This window comes from Lontra canadensis, unplaced genomic scaffold, assembly GCF_010015895.1.
Source record: "Lontra canadensis isolate GAN:19392208 unplaced genomic scaffold, GSC_riverotter_1.0 scaffold1, whole genome shotgun sequence".
Classification (NCBI taxonomy): domain Eukaryota; kingdom Metazoa; phylum Chordata; class Mammalia; order Carnivora; family Mustelidae; genus Lontra; species Lontra canadensis.
Genome location: NW_022630995.1, coordinates 4,276,753 through 4,296,059, shown reverse-complemented (window position 1 = coordinate 4,296,059; position 19,307 = coordinate 4,276,753). Strand labels below are relative to the sequence as shown.

Sequence of the window (19,307 nt, the reverse complement as noted above, 5' to 3'; positions counted from 1 at the left end):
TAGACACTCTCAACACTTTTTTTTCAGGTTTAGTGGCCATTAACTCTTCTTCTTTTGTGCATTGTACTTGTGAGTTATTTACCTGTTTTTGATATTACAGTTTTTTTTTTAAAGATTTTATTTATTTATTTGAGAGAGAGGCAGTGAGAGAGAGCGTGAGCGAGGAGAAGGTCAGAGGGAGAAGCAGACTCCCCATGGAGCTGGGAGCCCGATGCGGGACTTGATCCCGAGTGTCCGGGATCATGACCTGAGCCGAAGGCAGTCGTCCAACCAACTGAGCCACCCAGGCGTCCCGATATTACAGTATTTTTATTTATTTCAGCTTTTCTTGATGACAAGAGAAGGAAAGGAAAATACACGTTTTAAATTTCCTATTTTTACCACAAGGTCTGGTTGACGTACAATGTCATGTTAGTTTCAGCAGAGTCCGATTTTCTCTTGTTTTACTCAGGATATGGATGGTTCTGTACTTTGGGGCGCATCTGATTTCAGTTTACAGTTTACAGGAACTTTCTCGTTCTTTTAACAGCGACATATCATTCTGTTATTTATATATTTGCACCTGCCATGTCAAGAGATGTTTCCAGTTTCTTGCTGTTATAAACAGTGTTGTGATATGCATACAAAGTTCCATAAGGTACAGGCGTATCGAAGGGATAAATTCTCGTGGGTCGGTGGGATTGCTGAGGCAGACGTAAGTACACTTGTAATCTCGGTAAACATTAGCAACCATCTCCATCTGCACATCACTGAATCGGCTAGATTCATTCACCAAAACAAATCCTTTTTTTCTTTCAGCCAGAGCTGCTGTTTTTACACTAAACCTTTGCAGGAGACATACATGCTTACATTGAAATCAGGAACTTACTCAGAGAGGCAGCCCTCAGACTGCGCCCAGGGCTTGGCGAGGATTTCATCAGCTCCCACTCAATGCAATTGAATCGATTCTGACACATTACAATAGTTTCAATCAACACGGGAAGATTTAATAACATTACCCATATTGTACTTACTAAGGCAGAAAAGTAGATTCATACATTTTATAAAGATTGCCAGTAACAAGGTTGAAACACAAGGCCTTCAGTTCACCCTCAGCAAATTAGAAAATTAAATTAACCATTAGTTCTCCCTCCTCTGATGGCTGGCTAATTGAGGCTTACTATATTAGGACACATCTAAGCTATGCGTATCTTGATAGAAAAGAAAGATCCATTGCTAAAGAATTCAATTTGTAATTGAAAATTACATGAGATGAATTGAGAGACAACTAAAAAAAAAAAAAAAGAAAATTACATGAGGTTTTTTCATTTCTATCACCTAATGTGCATGTTTTAAAAATGAAATGTTAACGTTGGATTGGGGAAAAAAAAAGAGAGCTTGAGCTAGATCAATAAGCATGAAACAAATGAAAAAGGAAGTCAAAGACCTTTTTCTCCCCAAATCCCAGGCTCACATAGACTCACAGGTGAACTTCACCAAACTTTCAAGGAACAGATATTCCTATCTACACAGGTTGAATCAGAGAATAGGAAAAATGAAACCTGCCTAGTTAATTCCATGAATTTAGTATAATCTTGATTCCAAAGACAGAGGATAAAGAAAATTGCAAATACATTTCATTTATGAACATAGATAACAAAGAGTAAAATACTAACTGAATATATCAGTTTATTAAAAAAATAACACATCAAAATCAAGTGAGGTTTAGCTTCACTTGAGGCTAATAAATAAATAAAATAATTTATTTTATAATAATAAAAGGAATAAAAGGATGGCTCAGCATCAGAAAATTAATTAATATGATTGCCCACATTCCACACACATAAAAGATAATTGTATAATTATTTCAATCTTTGCAGAAAAAGCTTTTGAAAAGGATCAATACCTATTTATGATAAGAAACATGTCACCAAATTAAGAATAGAAGCAAACCTGGGCGCCTGGGTGGCTCAGTGGGTTAAAGCCTCTGCTTTCAGCTCAGGCCATGATCTCAGGGTCCTGGGATCGACCCCGCATCGGGCTCTCTGCTCAGCGGGGAGCCTGCTTCCTCCTCTCTCTCTGCCTGCCTCTCTGCCTACTTGCGATCTCTGTCTGTCAAATAAATAAATAAAATATTTAAAAAAAAAAGAATAGAAGCAAACCTCCTTAAATTGATAAAGCTTCCGTACTAACATGTTATAGCAAATGCAGACTTATTATACTCGGTGCAGAAACTTTAGATGCAGTTCCTTTGAAATAGGGACCAGAACAACAATGCTCCTAACATACTACTAAATACTATACTACCACTACTACCAATATACCTTAATACTATCTTACAGAGGACTAAGATCCTAGACAGTACTAGAAAGGAAGAAAAAAAAAATGTGTAAAGATTGAAACAGAAGAGTTGAAGCTTTCATTATTTTCAGTAAATACAATCATCGTTCTAGAAAAATCAACAGGAATTAGGTTATCATCACTAATAAAAATTCAGCAATGTTGCCCAATAAAGATCAACCTGTAAAAATTAATAGTATCTCTTACACTGTATAATCAAAATTAACATACTATTCAAAATAGAAGTGAAAAACTATAAATTATCCAGGAATTCACTTGACCAAGACTACATAACTCTATGCAGAAGACGTTAAGACTGTTACAAACGCGGTAACACAGGTCAGTGAATGGAGAGATAGTGGATATGCTCTTGAGGGATGTGATAGGATATTATAAAGGTGTCAGTTATCCGTCCAAGTAAGCTGTGAATCAAAAGGAATTTCAGTCAACATTCTAGCTGGCTTTCTTTGAGGAACTTGATTAAGTTACTTTAACATTTATATGAAGGAATGAAGAGTCATGACTAATCGACCGTAAATATAAAGCATAAAGGTAGGGAAAGGGCTCGTTCTACTAGAGACTGACATGGTGCAAAGCAGTTATTAATCACGTTAAGTGTCATTTTGGAATGAGAACAGACACATGAATCAATGGAACAGAAGGGAGACCTCAGAGACAAACCCAGTTGTTTGTGGAAACTCACAGTCTAGAGGGGGCACCACAGATCAGTAGAGGAAGGGCAGATTATTTAGTAAAAATGCATTGGGAAACCAGGTTGGCCCTATAGCAAAGAATAAAACTGGATACTACATCACTGGTAAACTGGAGATGAACTGAAAACCAAACTATAAAAGATAAAATTAGAAAGTTAATCCAAGAAAATGCGAGAATTACCTTTGTGACCCGGAAGCAGGGAAAAAATTTTTAAACAACAAAAGCACAAATCACATTGCAAAAAAACAAGCAAACAAATATACATTATTAAGTATAAAATATTAAATAATCTCATTATATTTCAATACTGATGAATAGGATCTTTTTGATGCTTAAATTTCCATGATTTGGGAGCCAGAGTTCCATTTTGTACATCATCTGACCTTTGGTTCTGTCTTCCTCTGCCTTCTGCCCATACTTTGGACATTTCTCCATTCACTAACACCTTCCCTAGGTGATGACTGGGGAGAGGAAGGGAAGAGGGAGAAGGCAGGTGAAAAACAAATGTATCTCTTACTATCTAATAGTAAGATATTAATACAAAATTTGGATGAAATTACATTTCCTTGGTAGTTTTCATTGAGCAAAGAAATTAAGTAGCTATTTAATATATGGTACAATTCCAGGGTCTTTAATGGAAAACATAGGGGCCATCCTCAATTCATAGTCTATGTGGAGATTTGAGGGGAACATAAATAAAACAGAAGATAATATGAGACAGCACACAATAAAATACTAGATTGTGTATAGTACAGAGGACACTAACCTATGAATTGAGAGTAAAGACATTTGGGATTAGCTAAGGAATGTTTCTTGGGCAAATGGGTCTTGATCCTGCCTTTCAGGTTTACTAAGCTCGTGTTGAGTGCCTCCTGTGGGCAGGTGCTATGTTGCTCAGCAGTGACTCAAGTGAATGCTTCAGGAATGTGCGTATGGTAAGGAAAGGCGGAAAGAAATAGTAAGGCTCTTGATCGATTAGGGGGTCTGCCTTGGGGAATGCTGAAAAACAAAATCCAAGTGGTGAGATGAATTTAGTCAAAAGAGAGTTTGGAGATCCCAGAATTTGTGTTTCATTCATTCAGTTAAAAATTTTGCTGAATGCATATTATGTGCCTGGCTCAGAGTTATAGTTATAAGCAAAGGGGGAAAAAAAGTTTCCTGCCCTTATGGAATCACAAATGAATGTAAAATTACAACTATGTTAAATGTAAAGGAAAGAGATATTGTGCTGTAAGACTGTATGATAGGAGGATCCGACCTATAGGAAAAGCTTCTATGAGGAAGTTATGATTCAGATTGAAAAAGAACAGACAGGGGTTGTGGGGTCAGAGAGTCAGTAGAGCATACTAACAAAAGGAAAAGGAATTACAGTGGAAAGACCGCATGGTAAGGAAACATGATGAAACATAAGGCCAGAGGGACCAGATCACCCAGGACCATTTGGGCAGTGTTTAAGGATTTTGTCTTTTGCCCAAAAACACTGGAGAGTTTTCATTTTAAGTGCGTAGTGTCATGATCAGAAGTACATTTTAAAAAGATTCCTGTAACTACAGGGAATGAATTGGACATAAGAACGGAGATTTGGGAGTGCTGAGTTATTTTATTGGTCATACTGGAGGGGCTGTGACTGGGTAATGCAAAGTACTAATGCAAAGAGAGCAAAGAACAAAGACTCAAAAGACATTTAGGAATTAAAACTTAGAGGACTTGTGCTATCTTGCTGTAAGGAACAAGAAAGAGGAGGGGTCACGGATGACTCCTAGATTTCTAACTTGGGATCAGATAGTGGTGCCATCCTCTGCAAGGTCAGGCTTTAGGTTTTCATTTTTGTTTTCTTTTTCTTTTTTGAGAGTGAGAGACAAAGTTCATGAGTTTGGTTTTATACTCGTTGAGTTAGAGATGTCTTCAAAACTATCAGTAGAATTGTTGGGTCAGAATTTCATGGCATGAGATATACTTCCAGAGTCAATTATGTTACTGAGTAGTTGGACATGAATGAAAGCCCCCTATGGAGAAAATCTAGGTTGAGAAGAGAAGAAAGTTTAAAATTGAGATTTAAGCATTACTCACAATTGATGACTGGATAGCTGAAGATGAGCCTGCAAAAAAGACAAAGGTAAGGATGCTGGAGAGGAAGAAGAAAAAGCCAGCATTACTTACAGGAAAAGTAAGGGCTTGATGGACATGGTGGCCCTTGGACTTGATTCACAAAGCAGTAAGAATGAATACCTTGGAGAATACAGTTGATGAATCTAGAACCAAGGAAACTAGCGACAAGAGATGCAAGCCTAGAGTTGATTTGTCATGGTCAGATGGAAAAAAGAATAACTTAAAAAACACTGCAAAGAAATAATTGGCAGGATGGCTTAAATGTAGAGGACAAAAGATAGGATCAAAGATGGGAGAAGAGAGGATGGCAAGTCGTGCTGTTAAAACTATGCCAACAGAGACAATTAGTTTCTTGAGAGCAATTAATAGGGCCTATTTAGGAAGACATAATTTATATTCAAAGATTCTGAAAATACATTGACTTTTTTCATGATAATAAAGTGTCTAAAATGCCATATAAATAGAAGAGCTATTTTCCTAGAAGACATAAAGGCATAGAGGTAGAAGAAAGGATGGACTTTGTTTGGCGTCAGCAGTGGATCAGAATTTAGCTAGAGCTCTGTCGAGCTACTTGGATGAATTTTCTTGCCTAACGGATAGAACCACGAGAAATTGTTTGCAGCTTGGTCAGAGATGGCTAACGGGAGCTGTTTTAATACACAGAGTTGGTTTATCAGCAGTTCCAGAGATTATAACATAAGGCAGAGCAAGCCTCAGAAAAACCAGCAGAGGAAGAACTACAATCTGTATAGAACAGGAGAATGTATATTAATGCCTTTTGCATCTCATTATGAAAGTTTTCCCTCTGGTGCTATGTAAAACTTTTACCTGTTTTGCACAGCAAATATGGCATCTTTGTACATGAAGCCTCAGTCTCACGTGGTATCTGTTGTGAACCACACTGGGTTTTGGCTTGCTTCGGGGAGAGGGACTGAGATGAATCCTCTCTGGGAATGTAGTCTGGTCCAGTTTCCTAAGTCAGGCGAGGTAGCATGGTGTTAAGGCATCAGGCTATCTGGCTTTGAATCCTACCTCTGCTGCTTATTCTTTAAAGGACTTGGAGCAAGTCTCCTAAACTCTGTTTTTCTCATCTCTCATTAAATGGACATATTTAGGGTACCTACCGCATAGAGTTATAAGGGTTATAAGATTAAAGTAGTTAACTCTGAGAAGAGCAAGTGTTTGATATTAATATTATTAAAATTACCAGTTTTAAAAATTTTGTTGGGAAAGTAATATTAGGTAGTGTTATGTAATTGATGCAATCTTATTTTCTTAAACCCAAATTGAGATTTAATTGCGATGAATGAGGAAGAATTTGAACATTACATATTGTGAAGAAGAGGTTAGGCTGGAAAATAATTACACTCAGGTCTGAAGGATGACGGAATTCCAGGTGCATTTTCCTGAATGAACTGGGTCGTGAGTCTCACCCCAGTGAATCCCCTAGAGCCGTGGGATTTGATTCCGTTTTGGTCCCTCATTATTTATGCTACATCTGTCCTCTCCTGTTTCTTACAGTCGGATACTTCTGGAGACTATAAAGTCACACTCTTAAAGATCTGTGGAGGAGACGACTGAGTCAAGAAGCTCGTCTCCGAAGGTCGCTGTGCGCACGATGGGCCTTTCCAACAGCTCTACTCACTCCTTTCTCAGAGTATGAAAAGTATAAGCAAGTGTACACAGCAGACCGTTTTCCTAACCGACATTTCCGTCATTCCGTAATAACAGCAAACAGTGATTACAGCGGAGCACGTCATCATCACGTAGTAATTCATACATGAAATTTTTAAATGGTGTGAAGGAACTGCTAATACAACACACATTATTTTTCTGCCTAGGAAGCGAGAATCTTTGTAGGATTCTAACACACTAAATGTGTAATCAGAGTCAATAAAAGTTGTTTCCTTTGTGAAAGGGAATTTGTCTGCTTGTTTTCAGCAAATGCCAACATTTGTGTTGTGTCTGGTCTCCAGCAATCAATGATATTTTAAAACTCATTTTTGTTATAAAAGCTGTTGCTGCTTTATCTATGCCCTTATTAATCGCATTTATCTCTAAGAAAAGACTAGAATGAGGCTGTGTGGGATCCCGGCCTGCTCTCTCTAGCTGTGATCGCGCTCCGGGCGTGGCGTCGCGGGAGGAGAGCTCAGCCCTCCAGAACCATCTGCTGAGCCAAGAGTCTACCCACTCCCGTCAGCACGGCAAGCACGAGCTGTAGTCGCTTCATGCTAAATTCTACTTTCCCAGAATGGGTATGTAGAATCGATTCTCTAAGGTTGCTTTTGCTCTAAAATTAGTTTGCATTTTAAAAAAAGCCCTCATGTTATCTTCGCCAGTGACCCAAGACGAAGTGTGTTGACTCACGTGAAACATGTAAGGTAGCACTGACCCGTTGCAGTTACTGGTCGGGACTGGAGTAGAAATGATGGACGTGTGAGCCACAGAAACTGGGAGGCAGGAGTCCAGGCTTTTAACCAATGCATTCCACTGGCAAACATCCCGAGACCTTTCAGAAGGACAGACAAATTATTTCTTGTTCTGGTATTTCCAAAAATGCATAGAGAAAGAAAAGCACCAGGATTTAGAGTCCGACACATGTGGTTTTGACTTCCTGCCCTACCATTTGCTGGTTCTGTGACCCTGGGAACTACCAAAGTCTGCTCAGCTGAAGCTTTCTCATCTGTAAAATGCTGACAATTCTAGCACCTACCTTTCTCCTAGGGCTTTCTAACGATTAAGTAAGGTAGCACCTTCAAAGCACTTAGCCCTGCGCCTGGACAGGAGAAGTGTTCAATTTCCACGTTCTCATGACTGCCAGGCAACATCAAAATGATCACAACAGCATTGCGACCGTTCCTCAACAGGCTTCGGTTCACCAAGCTCTGTGCTAAGGACGTATTAGATAGACCAAGAAGACCAAGACTCATTTGCTTTTGCCAAAGAACTCAAAATCTATTTTGGGAGAGAGACACATGCATTTAATCACAACACGACATACTGCCTGCATTCAGGGAAATGGTACTGTGCAAGAGAGAAGCCGTACGGAGGCTGGCTCTAATCCAGCCTATCAGAGGTCACGGACTCCACCAGTAAGGACAGAGAAGAGAGGCTCTCCAGGTAGTCAGAGCACTTGCAAAGTCACAGAGTTAGGAACCAGCACAGCGTGTGCGTGCTTCTACCCAAAGGTTAGTGTGATGGAAGCTCAGAGGAGAAGGTGGGGGTATGGTGACTGGTGACCGGAGGCCAGATCATAAAGTTCTCGTGCTAAAGAGTTTATAAGCAAGGGAGAGTCATGGATGGAAGGAGCATTCTGGGAGGATTTCTTCCTTTTTTTTTTTTTTTTAAGATTTTTTTTTTTAAGATTTTATTCATTTGTCAGAGAAAGAGAGAGAGCACAAGCAGACAAAGACACAGGCAGAGGCAGAGGGAGAAGCAGGCTCCCCACTGAGCAGGGAGCTGATGGGGGACTCGATCCCATGAGCCGAAGGCAGCCACTTAACCGACTGAGCCACCCAGGTCTCCCATTTTTTTTTAAGATTTTAATTTTTAAAGTTTTTTTATTCATTTATTTGAGAAAGAGAGACAGAGCACCAGCGGGATAGGGGAGTGGGAAGGGGGAGGAGCAGCAGGCAGAGGGAGAAACAGACTCCCACTGAGCAGGGAGCCTGGTGCAGGGCTAGATCTGAGACTTGAGGATTATGACCTGAGCTGAAGGCAGAAGCTTAACCAACTGAGCCACCCAGGCGCCCTTCCAGGAGGACTTCAGTCAGGGAAATGATGTCAGATGTTTGCCCAGGGGAGAAAAATGTCTGGGAGAAGAAAGCTAGAGGCAGGAGCCCCCTTGGCAAGTTCGTTCTATGATCAAGTCACGAAGGGTCAGCCTAAGTTAGGATAGTGGCAAGGGAGAACAAAAATCCACGTACGTGCTTAAGAACTAAAATTGGTAGAATATCGCAATCAAGGCGGTCAGGTGTCCAGTTTGCCCCATGATTTTGGCTTCAGTGATTTAGGGAGTGAGTGTCTCGCCAAGCAATAAGTCATTGCTACTACTCCTTGAGCACTTACAGTGTACCAGGCACCCCGTGAAAGAGCGTAGTGTATATGAAGTCATTAATCCTGAAGGAAGTTTACAGTGCACCGACTAACTCACAGATACAGGAATGGAACCGGAGAGAAATTAAGTGATTTGCCCGCTGGAAGAGCCAGGATTTAAACCCAAAGAGCTAACTCCACTGTTCGGCCGTAGGCTATATCCTGTCCCGGGGTTGCTGTCCTTTGCGGCCCTGCTATGTTAGTTCTTTGAAGGCAGGGACTTCTGTCCATTGCATTCACTGCACTACCTAATTCCTAGAACGTGCTTGGTACACAAAGACACGTGTGATACATCTCTACTAGACGAATGAAGTTCTTTTTCCTCTCTGCATTTGAGCTCCGGAAGTGAATTTAAGGTAGTCAGTCAAACCTTTGTAGATATACCTGTCTCCGCTTCCCAGCCTTGGGGAGAGGAAACTAGTACCATTACAGTATAGACAGGCTTGGAAAAAGTTCAGAACTTTTACTGATCTACACATTACTCTTTCCAAGCTACCCATCACCGTAGGGAGAAGTATTTTGGGAAGCTGGCCAGGGGATTGGGACTTCTGGAGACGCAATGAGTTCAAATGCCTGTAGGTTCTCCTTTACTTAACATCAAGCTAAACTCCTGAAATGGCAATACCAGATTTTAATCTTGCCCACATTCTCCAACGTTATAGAGAAGTACTCTCTGCCCACTTTGGATTTTGATATGAACTGTTCTCTTTTCCTCTGGAAAAATGGTTTGCTTCACTAGAGCTCTCCCACATACATTTTTTTCTTCCCTTCCTTCCTTCTTTCTCTGTTTCCTTTGTCCTCCCCTTCCCATTCATTCTTTTCTCTCTTCTTTGATGTCTATAATGTAATAAGCCCTTTGGAAACTACTCTACCACAAGAACACTGAGACTTTTACAACAACTTACTGCCTACCACATGACTGTCCTCTCCCATCCTCCCCTACCTCCCTACTTGACCTAATACCATTCCAAATTCCATATTGATTGTCCCCTTGCTTTCTTTTGATAGAGTTTTCCATTTAATTTTTTTCTTTACTAAGTGAGTCTTGTGTTTATGTAATCTCTGAGACTTACTTTTTTCATTTAATATTATTTTGCTAAATGATAGCCATGTCATTGCCTATCACCTATTTTATTTATTTTGACTTCTGTGTATCATTCCATTGTGTATGTCATAAATATAATTTCCAGGAGGCCACAAAGTTGCTCTCAAGGAGGTAGAGAAACATAAATTTCCCTGGCTCCCTACCCCCCTGTGCTTCTTTGAACTATGGTGCCTCACTGTGACCACAGTAGTAGCCTTCATCTTGAGTCAGTAAAGGGCAGAGTGTAGAAGGAAAAACACAAAACTAGGAAGAATGTGGATTTTTCTCTCTAGTGGTACCGATCACCGATTTCCAATGTTGGGGGAACAGGTGGGTTCCAACAAGCAATCTCCAACACCAGCTGGATGTCCTACAATTCAACTCACCCTGACGCTATCTGCCTGGATCTAGCATTAGGTCTCAAAGCAAAGGGCTCAGTCCTACAAGACGCACCCCCATCCCCAACTCCGATGTCAACCACAAGTGCAGGTTATCACCTGTGCGTCTGATCAACCAGCTAGAGATCAGAGGTTCCTTGGGTTTGATTAGTTTACTAGACTGGCCCCCAGAACCCAGGGAATTATTTATTTACAATTACGGGTTTATTATAAAAGTGTATGAAAAAGGATGCAAATGAACATCAAGACGGAGGGAATGTGTAGGTCGAGGTCCATGGGAAGGCGCGTGAAACGTCCGTGTCATCTCCTGGTGAGCCTCTCTCCCAGCACCTCCGTGTGTCCACCAGCCTAGGAGCTCTCTGGACTACGTGCTGTCAGAGGCTTTATCACATAGGCACGGTCATCACTCATTCCCTTGTTAGCCGTTCTCCCCTCTCAAGACAGTGGGAGGCAGGGATGACCATTTAACATTCTAATCGTGGTTTGACCTCACAGCCTTCGTCCAGGAGCCATCCAGAACCCGCCCAGAGCCTCCTCCTCATTAGCAAAGATCACATATTAGAAGATGCTCCTGCGGCTCTTGTCACTTAGGAAATGACAAGAGTTTCAAGAGTTCTGTGCCAGGGACCGGAGTAGAGACCAATATATATATATTTTCTGTTATCTCCTGCCTTTCCTTTCCCAGGGATTCACTGTGTACTCTGACATAGAAAACGCCACCCACTGAACCATTGTGGATACCAATGCGTGCGTTATACATCCCTAGATTCCTAGCCCACGTCCCTATTCAAAGTGGGCGCACAATCTGTTTTCACGACAGTGACGTATGACGTGGGACAGTAGGCCTTTCCTGCCAGCTGCCTCAGGTTGGCGTCAGGAGCACAGGAAACAGTGATGCGGTTATCCTCCAAGGTACTAAATGCTCTTCACATGGGATGAAGGACTGTAGGACCGAGGTTAGGATAGTCAGTCCTCGTTGTATGAATTGAATCGGCACCTACAAGGTGCCGAGCACTGTGCTAGATACTGTAGATCTCATGTATTAGTCATTCCTTTATAAATAAGTTATTTATTTAATTAAGTCTTAAGTGACTTAGTTCTCTGTCTTAAGTACTTTGTGCAACAGAGCATGGTTCTATATATCCGTATTATCCCCATTTTACAGATCCGGAAAGTGAGGCCCAGAAAGGTTAGGTTGCTGGTCCAAGGCTACGCAGCAGGGAAGCCGAGGTTTAGAATCCAGGCCTGTTGGTGTCTGTGTGTGAGTGAGTAGGAGGAAGGTGAGAACCTGAAGGGAGTGACGATCCCTTGACAGACACCGCAGAGAGAGAGGAACGCAGATAACGAGACGTGCAGGGAAAGCTCTCCTGCTGCAACCCTCTCCTCCCATTCTTCTGGCCTCACATCCGTTGGACCCGCCGGTAGGTGCTAAGTGCATGTTTCTGATGACTCTGATGGAACACGGCCCTCTCAGGATGCAGGGTTGTTGTAAGTGACCCTGCCAAAGACCGACAATGCTTATGTAAGTATTTTAATACTACGGGAGAATGAGAGGGCAGGATAGGGCACAGAGCAGTGCCATGGTTCAGTGCATGGGCCCTGGGGTCGTGTTCCCTGATGTGTGACTTTAGGGAAGTTACTTTACTTCGCAAACCCACATTTTCCTCACTTTAAAATGGGGGTAGGGATAGCTCCTACCTTATAAAGTTATTTTGATACATAAATGAGAAAGCATTTAAAAGGCATTCAGCAGGGGCGCCTGGGTGGCTCAGTGGGTTAAGCCTCTGCCTTCGGCTCAGGTCATGATCCCAGGGTCCTGGGATCGAGTCCCACATCGGGCTCTCTGCTCAGCCGGGAGCCTGCTTCCTCCTCTCTCTCTGCCTGCCTCTCTGCCTGCTTGTGATCTCTGTCTTTCTCTGTTGAATAAATAAATAAAATCTTAAGGCGTTCAGCACAGTTTGTAGCATGTGCTAAGCCCTCAGTAAATGTTCATGTAGATCATATTACTCTAACCATGTGTCATTCAGGCCACGTTTCTTGTTGCCTTCAATTTCCACAAGGTGGCAGGTCGAGTTCAAAGTGGACCCCGTGGCTCTGTGCCCCAAAGGCAAAACCCAGTTTAATTGCTTCAGAATATCTAGGCCAAATCTGAACTCTTCAGAAACGTCTTCATGGTACTGTCTGTGGGGTTTCTGCTATGGCCGGGGCTCCTTATTACTGCTGTAAAGTTCTCCTTAATGGAACATATGGATCATTTAATTTAATCCTCTGTTCCTCACGATTCCCCAGACCATCTGCGTTGACATGAAATGTAGATTAACTTTTCCGCGGGTCACCCGCCTAAGGGAGCACATGGGAGGCATCTCGGTGCAGGCTAAGTTTAGTCCCTGAGGACTGGGAGGAGGAGAAAATTAGCAAACTGGAGAGAGTCCTGGATGCTGTGAGCAGGGATCTGCTGAAGGCAGGAGACTGGTGTGCCTCATGCTGCAGTGAGGGGATATCGGGTCTGTTCCTTAGGAGCTACGAGATGACAAATGAAGATAGAGCATAGGACATTCTCCAGCCTATCGATGAGGGCGTACTGAAGGAAGTGTTAAAATCGTGTCATTCAGACTTTCCATATGTGTATCTTCTCCTTTTTCCATTTTCCCAATCTCACGTCACACTGACAACCTCTGATTTCCACCATCTGTCTCGGAAGCCGAGGTTTCGGAGTCCAACCCAAGGAGATGCAAGCGCTGGCTCCCCTCTCTGTTGAAGTCTGACAAATACTTAAACCCTTGGCAGCTCCGTGCTGTGCTTGGGAATGACCGCCTCTGCCTTACCTAGTTGCCGTAAGGGCTGAGTGAAGCAGGGCATGGGCAGAATTTAGCTCAGTCGACAGTAGGTCCAGTCGTCGCACGGAGCTGGACTTGCCCAGCAGATGGGAGGACACGGCGGAGGAGCCCTTGCAGAATCGAGAACGGAGGCGTCTTTCAGTCCCTCGCAGTGACGGTAACTCTGGGACTGGCCTTGGACGTTTCCAAGGGAAATGCCCGCTGACACCAGCGCTCTGGGGTCACATCTGTGCGTTCAGGGATCAGCTGCACACGCTCTGAAGACACGTTCCTAGGCTTAGTTCCTGTCCCCCTGTTGTTAACTGCGTGACCCGAGAGGCAGCCAATTCCTGAGCGTTTCTGTGCCTCAGTTTCCTTATCTGTAGAGCCAGGAGGGCCACAGCCCTTATCATGGAGATTCAGCTGGGTGTGAGGTTGCAGTGAGTCAGTTTGAGCAAAGCTCCGAGCCCGGGGCCCGCCGGCTCCTGCGCACTCGGGAAACGCGAGCCGTTATCCCCTGGCTCGGGTTGGCAGACCTGCGGTTGCTTGCAGTCCGTCCACTCGGGGATCTGCGGAGGTCGTACAGCTAACTCTCCTAGTTCGTAATTAGAGAAGAAGATAAAGCAGACCTCTCGGCAATTTCCTGCCCCTGTAACCTTGCGTTTTATGAACCACGGAAAGTACCCCAGATCTCTCTTCGCCTCTACCCTGGCAAACTGACAAATGTAGCTGTTTCCCACGCACTCTGAGTACGTCTCTCGTGGGACTCTTAAAGCAAAGCGAGTACTGGTGGCTTGCGTATAAACTGATTTACTAGTACTGTGTTTCTTCCAGTTTCAACAAGCTCAGCTTTATGCCAGTTTTATCTACCAGAAGGTCAGCCCGCTGCTCTGAGGCCAGAGCTTGCCTGTGTCTGTGGCTTTTACAAAGTCGAAAGTGGGAGAGGGAGAATTTCTTGGGGAGAGGAGGGTTACAAGTGAGGACTCGCATGGGAGGCTCTCGCAGTAAACTGTAATAAGAAATCCCCAACCCCCAAACTCAAGACGCCCAAACTGCACGTTCAGCTGTATGCCTTCTTAAAACACAACCATGTGTTAGGGAAAATGGGCCATGAAAACCTACATTAGTCCTCTTTCGGCACAGGCTTCGTGCAACTGGATGTGGCAATAAATAATGGCCCAGAGTGACTTTGCAGAGCTCTGAGCTCACCCTGAAGTAACAATTGATACAATATTAACCTTGGTACAAGGCAAAAGAGACCTTTGAAAAAGGACATTGTGATTAAACCAGCTCCTACGCAAACGAACTTGCCACCATGAGGTAGGAGGTGGGGAGAACGAAGGTCCTGGGTGAGACGTGGGTGAGAAAGAGCCGAATTCACGTCCCCCTTCAGAGAACCACAGTAAGCTGGGGTGGAGCTGACCTGTATCGGTGCTCTTGGCCACATTCCTAACATGGAGCTTGGAGATTTCCAATGTGGAAGATGCACATTTTTCATTTTGTTTTGTGTTAGAGACCTGAGTCTACAAAGAAAAACCCAGAGCATGCACTGCAAATTCTGTTTAAACAGGTATTAACTAATCTCATATAAAATATCTTCTTTGGTTGCTTTCTGTCAAACCAACTCTTATAGTCCTTTCTTCCTTCAAGTATTTTGACATGGTAACCATGGTCTGGGAACTATGCTAGGTGATGGGTTTTAAAGATGAATAAAGCTACATATATCCTTACTTCAAAGAGCTGATGATGTGGGGCATGAGAAAGGGAGAGTAAGGACAGATACCTAGCTAATTAGCAGAGGCAGGTGGTGGTGGTGGTGGTGATGATGGTGATATTGCTGATGGTGGTGATATTGGTGATGATGGTGGTTGTGGTGATGATGACAGTGGTGATGGTGGTGGTGGGGATGTTGGCAATGATGATGATGGTGGTTTTGATGATTGTGGTGGTTGTGGTGATGATGACAGTGGTGATGGTGGTGGTGGGGATGTTGGCGATGATGATGGTGGTGGTTGGGGGGGATTTTGGTGGTGGTGGTGGTGGTGGTGCTGGTGGTAGATGGGCTTGAGGATTAGGCAACTTGGCTGCCCCACTTCACAGCTGTTTGACCTCCAAGAAGATTCACACCTGTTGTTCCTAACTTTCAGAATTAAAGAAAAAGATAATTGTAGAAAATGCTAATTATTAGGTGCTCAATGAATACTAATGCCATACATGGCAGTGGTTTTGAGTCTGAAGCCAGTCTAGCTCAGGTTGAAATTCCAGCTCTAAACTTACTGGCTATGAGATCATGGGCAAATTATTTAAACCTTTTATGCCTCAGTTTCCTTATCTGTGAACTTTGAATAATAGTAATAATTAAACCAGTCACCTAGAATTACACAGATTAAGTGGATCAACGGATGTAAGTACTTAGACTGGTCCAGCATATAGGAAGCCCTACATACATGCTAACTATTCATGATTACCGCAGGGAGCTGTGATAGGCTTTGTAATAATGCTATTAAAAATGTTATGGACTAGGGGCGCCTGGGTGGCTCAGTGGGTTAAGCCTCTGCCTTCGGCTCAGGTCATGATCCCAGGGTGCTGGGATCGAGCCCCACATCGGGCTCTCTGCTCAGCGGGGAGCCTGCTTCCTCCTCTCTCTCTGCCTGCCTCTCTGCCTACTTGTGATCTCTCTCTCTGTCCAATAAATAAAAATAAAATCTTTAAAAAAAATGTTATGGACTAGTCCTCACCCTTAAGGTGTACAAAAAGATATAGTGATATAGAGACAGAAGGATATGTAAAAGAGATGCTCATATATTTTGCTAAATGGAGAAAAAGAATGTGTTGATAAAGCAGTGAGAAAGAAAACAGAAAGACTGGAAACCAACATACATGACATGAACGGTTTATCTCCGAGTTGGTAAGATTACAGGGAACTACTTCTCTTTTTTTTTCCAAATTGTGTTTTGCAAATTTTAAACAGTTTACAAATTATCAGACAGGTTACTGGTCTAATAATTTTAAAACATTTCTACATGAAGTATAAGAAAGGTTCTTAAAATTTGCCTTGAGCTGAAATGAAGGAATGATGGGTTCTGTGGGGAAGGATCCCCTGGGGACAGAAACTTGGAGCCAGGCATTAAAGGATTAACCAGTAAGGACTTGGAAGACGTGAAGATCAGCACAGAGATGAGCACAGGCTCCCAAGAACTGCTGTGATTGTGTATTATTTGATTATATCGGAAAATAATGCAGAAGTAATGCATGCGATAATTGAGCTGTTAATTCTCAATGAAGAGGTCACCTCTGGGCCCTGAGTGTCAGAGAGTCCATCCTTAATTCTCACCTGTTTTCCTGTGTCTGAGGTATCTGGTGGAAACTTTGATGTACCTCCGTCTCTGATTGAGAAATGTTACGGAACCCTCTTTGGAAGGTGTCTACAGACAGTTCAGTCTTCTTCGTGATGGACCCCATAGAACAGATGCTAATTACATTTTGTACTATGAGAACCGCATAGACCTCCCTACCTCGGAGTAGAGCCAGTGTAAGATCCATCTTACGTATACTCAAAGCTGGGTCTTTCCTAGGAAGTGGGTGGGAAGGAACAGTGGGGAATGTCCTACTTTTCTGGCTTTCTGTGCTTCCCCTCAGATCTCCATTAGTACTCTAATAAAATGCTAGAATGTGCTACAGGCAGGGCCAACCAGCCCAGGGTCTCTAATGGTTATTCCAGTTCTCTTATGCACTAGCCCACACCATGGTGTGCCACCATGGAAGGCTGCATTCAATAGCAATGACTGGCAAATGTCTCTAATTTACCCAGACGGGTTTCTGAAAAGGAGACTTGGTAACAGGGAGAAAAGCAGTTTCATTCCTCTCTTTACCATGTCTTTCCCTAAACCCTCTGCTTTGCTCTCTGGCTAACTTCAGCAATGTTGACACGACGAAGAGAAGTATTTGCATTGTTTAGTCTGCTTTTAATCATTTCAGTATGGAGACCAACCCTGGCGACCAGGCAACAAACTGTCCATTCTTGATTTTCTCCTTACTTTTTCTTCTGGGTTTTGGATATGTGGTTTGGTTGGGCCAGGTGCAGCTAGCAACTTCTTGGGAGGTCCAAGGTTTCCCAGAATTTACGATCTACCCAGAGAAAGCCCCTGTGGGGAAACTCCGCAGGGGCTTTCTCTGGTTCTGTCTTTGAGGACACTGCAGTTGTCCTACTTCTCCTGGGCTGCTCTTGACCTCCTCATTGTGATGACCCTGTCTCCTTTCTTTAGGACAGTCTCCCTGGCCTTCCCCTTCCTAGGCATAAAGAAAAGAGTAAGCTCTGAAGCCACACTCTGGGTTCAAATACCACCTGCTTGCTGTGTAACTTTGGGTAAGTTACTTAGCTACACTGATCCCCCATTGCCTTCTGCTTATGAGACAAGAATAGTGAAATAAGTTGGCTAGAGAAATACAAATACTGTATGATCTCACTTATATGTGGAATCTAAAAAAACCCTAGCTCATAGATACAAAGAACAAACACATTAGTATTTGTCAGAGGTGGAGGTTGGGGGACGGCTAAATTGGGAGAGGGTGGTCAAAGGGTACAAACTTCCAGTTATCAGTAAGTCCTGAGGCTGTAATGTACAATAAATATAGTGATGATAGTGAATAATACTGTGTTATGTATTTGAACGTTACTAACAGAATAGCTCTTAAAAGTTCTCATCACAAGGGGAAAAATAATGTAGTTATGTGTGGTGATGCATGTTAACCAGACATAAGGTGGTGATTATTTTGTAACACCTACATGTGCCAATTATTATGTTGTCTACCTGAAGCTAATATAATATGTCCTATTATATCTTAATTTTTAAAAAGAGGAGGGTAGTAATTTAGTATTGTCAAAGGCGCAAAAAGGGGGTGCCTGGGTGGCTCAGCCAGTTAAGCCTTTGCCTTCAGCTCAGGTCATGGTCTCAGGGTCCTGGGATCGAGCCCCACATCGGGCTCTCTGCTCAGCAGGGAGTCTGTTTCCTCCTCTCTCTCTGCCTGCCTCTCTGCCTACTTGTGATCTCTGTCAAATAAATCAATAAAATCTTTAAAAAAAAAAAAAAGCCCAAAGAGGGACTGGTTAGATCTGTTTTGGAAGATTGGAAGAATTAAATGAGGTAACAAAAGTTACCTAACTAAAAGCACCTACTACAACATTTGAAATACAGTAATGAGTGGAAACTATTTATACCTTTCCCCAATTTCCCATTCTCTTTTGCTATAACAAGTACAAGATCTTTTTTGTTTCAAAGGTTTTACTCTGAGTAATGGTGGCGAGACCAGTAAAGGACTGCATAGGAACCACGGGGAACTTTCTCAGCTTAACAAATGTCAGCATGTTCTTGATTCCTCACAGAGATGGAGAACTCCGTTTCCCCTGAACGTTGGCTTTAAGACCTCACGTTCTCTTCTCACAAACAACCCCGGAGATCCGGTAGGTGTTGCCTGCACCAGCCCTTCCCGGCGTCCCGGCTCAGTGATAATGCACGGTTTTCTTTACCGTCCCGGTGAGTCACGTGTACATAGTATTTCATCTTGTCCCCACAACTCCCTGAGACGGGTAACCTTACGTCCATTTACTAGTTAGGAAACGGAGGCTCAGAAAGGTTAAGTGCTCCCTGGAGCACACAGCTAGATTGTTCTGGGGCGCCAACGCAGGCCGAGTAGCCATGGCTCCCCAGTTTGTGTGCTTGATTCTCACTGTGGTGCCTTGAAGCAAGAGGGGCACCAGTCGCAAAGCTCTTT

General features: G+C 43.0%; 1 protein-coding gene across 1 annotated transcript in view; it reads left to right on the top strand.

Moving 5' to 3' along the window:
- ANXA3 (annexin A3) overlaps positions 1-6,920 on the top strand; it is a 49,230-nt gene extending 42,310 nt beyond the window's left edge. Inside the window, exon 13 of the mRNA XM_032883041.1 lies at positions 6,664-6,920. Within this exon, the coding sequence (XP_032738932.1) occupies positions 6,664-6,723 (60 nt within the window). The 3' untranslated portion in view covers positions 6,724-6,920. The remainder of the gene's footprint in view (positions 1-6,663) is intronic.
- The last annotated feature ends 12,387 nt before the right edge of the window (positions 6,921-19,307 follow it).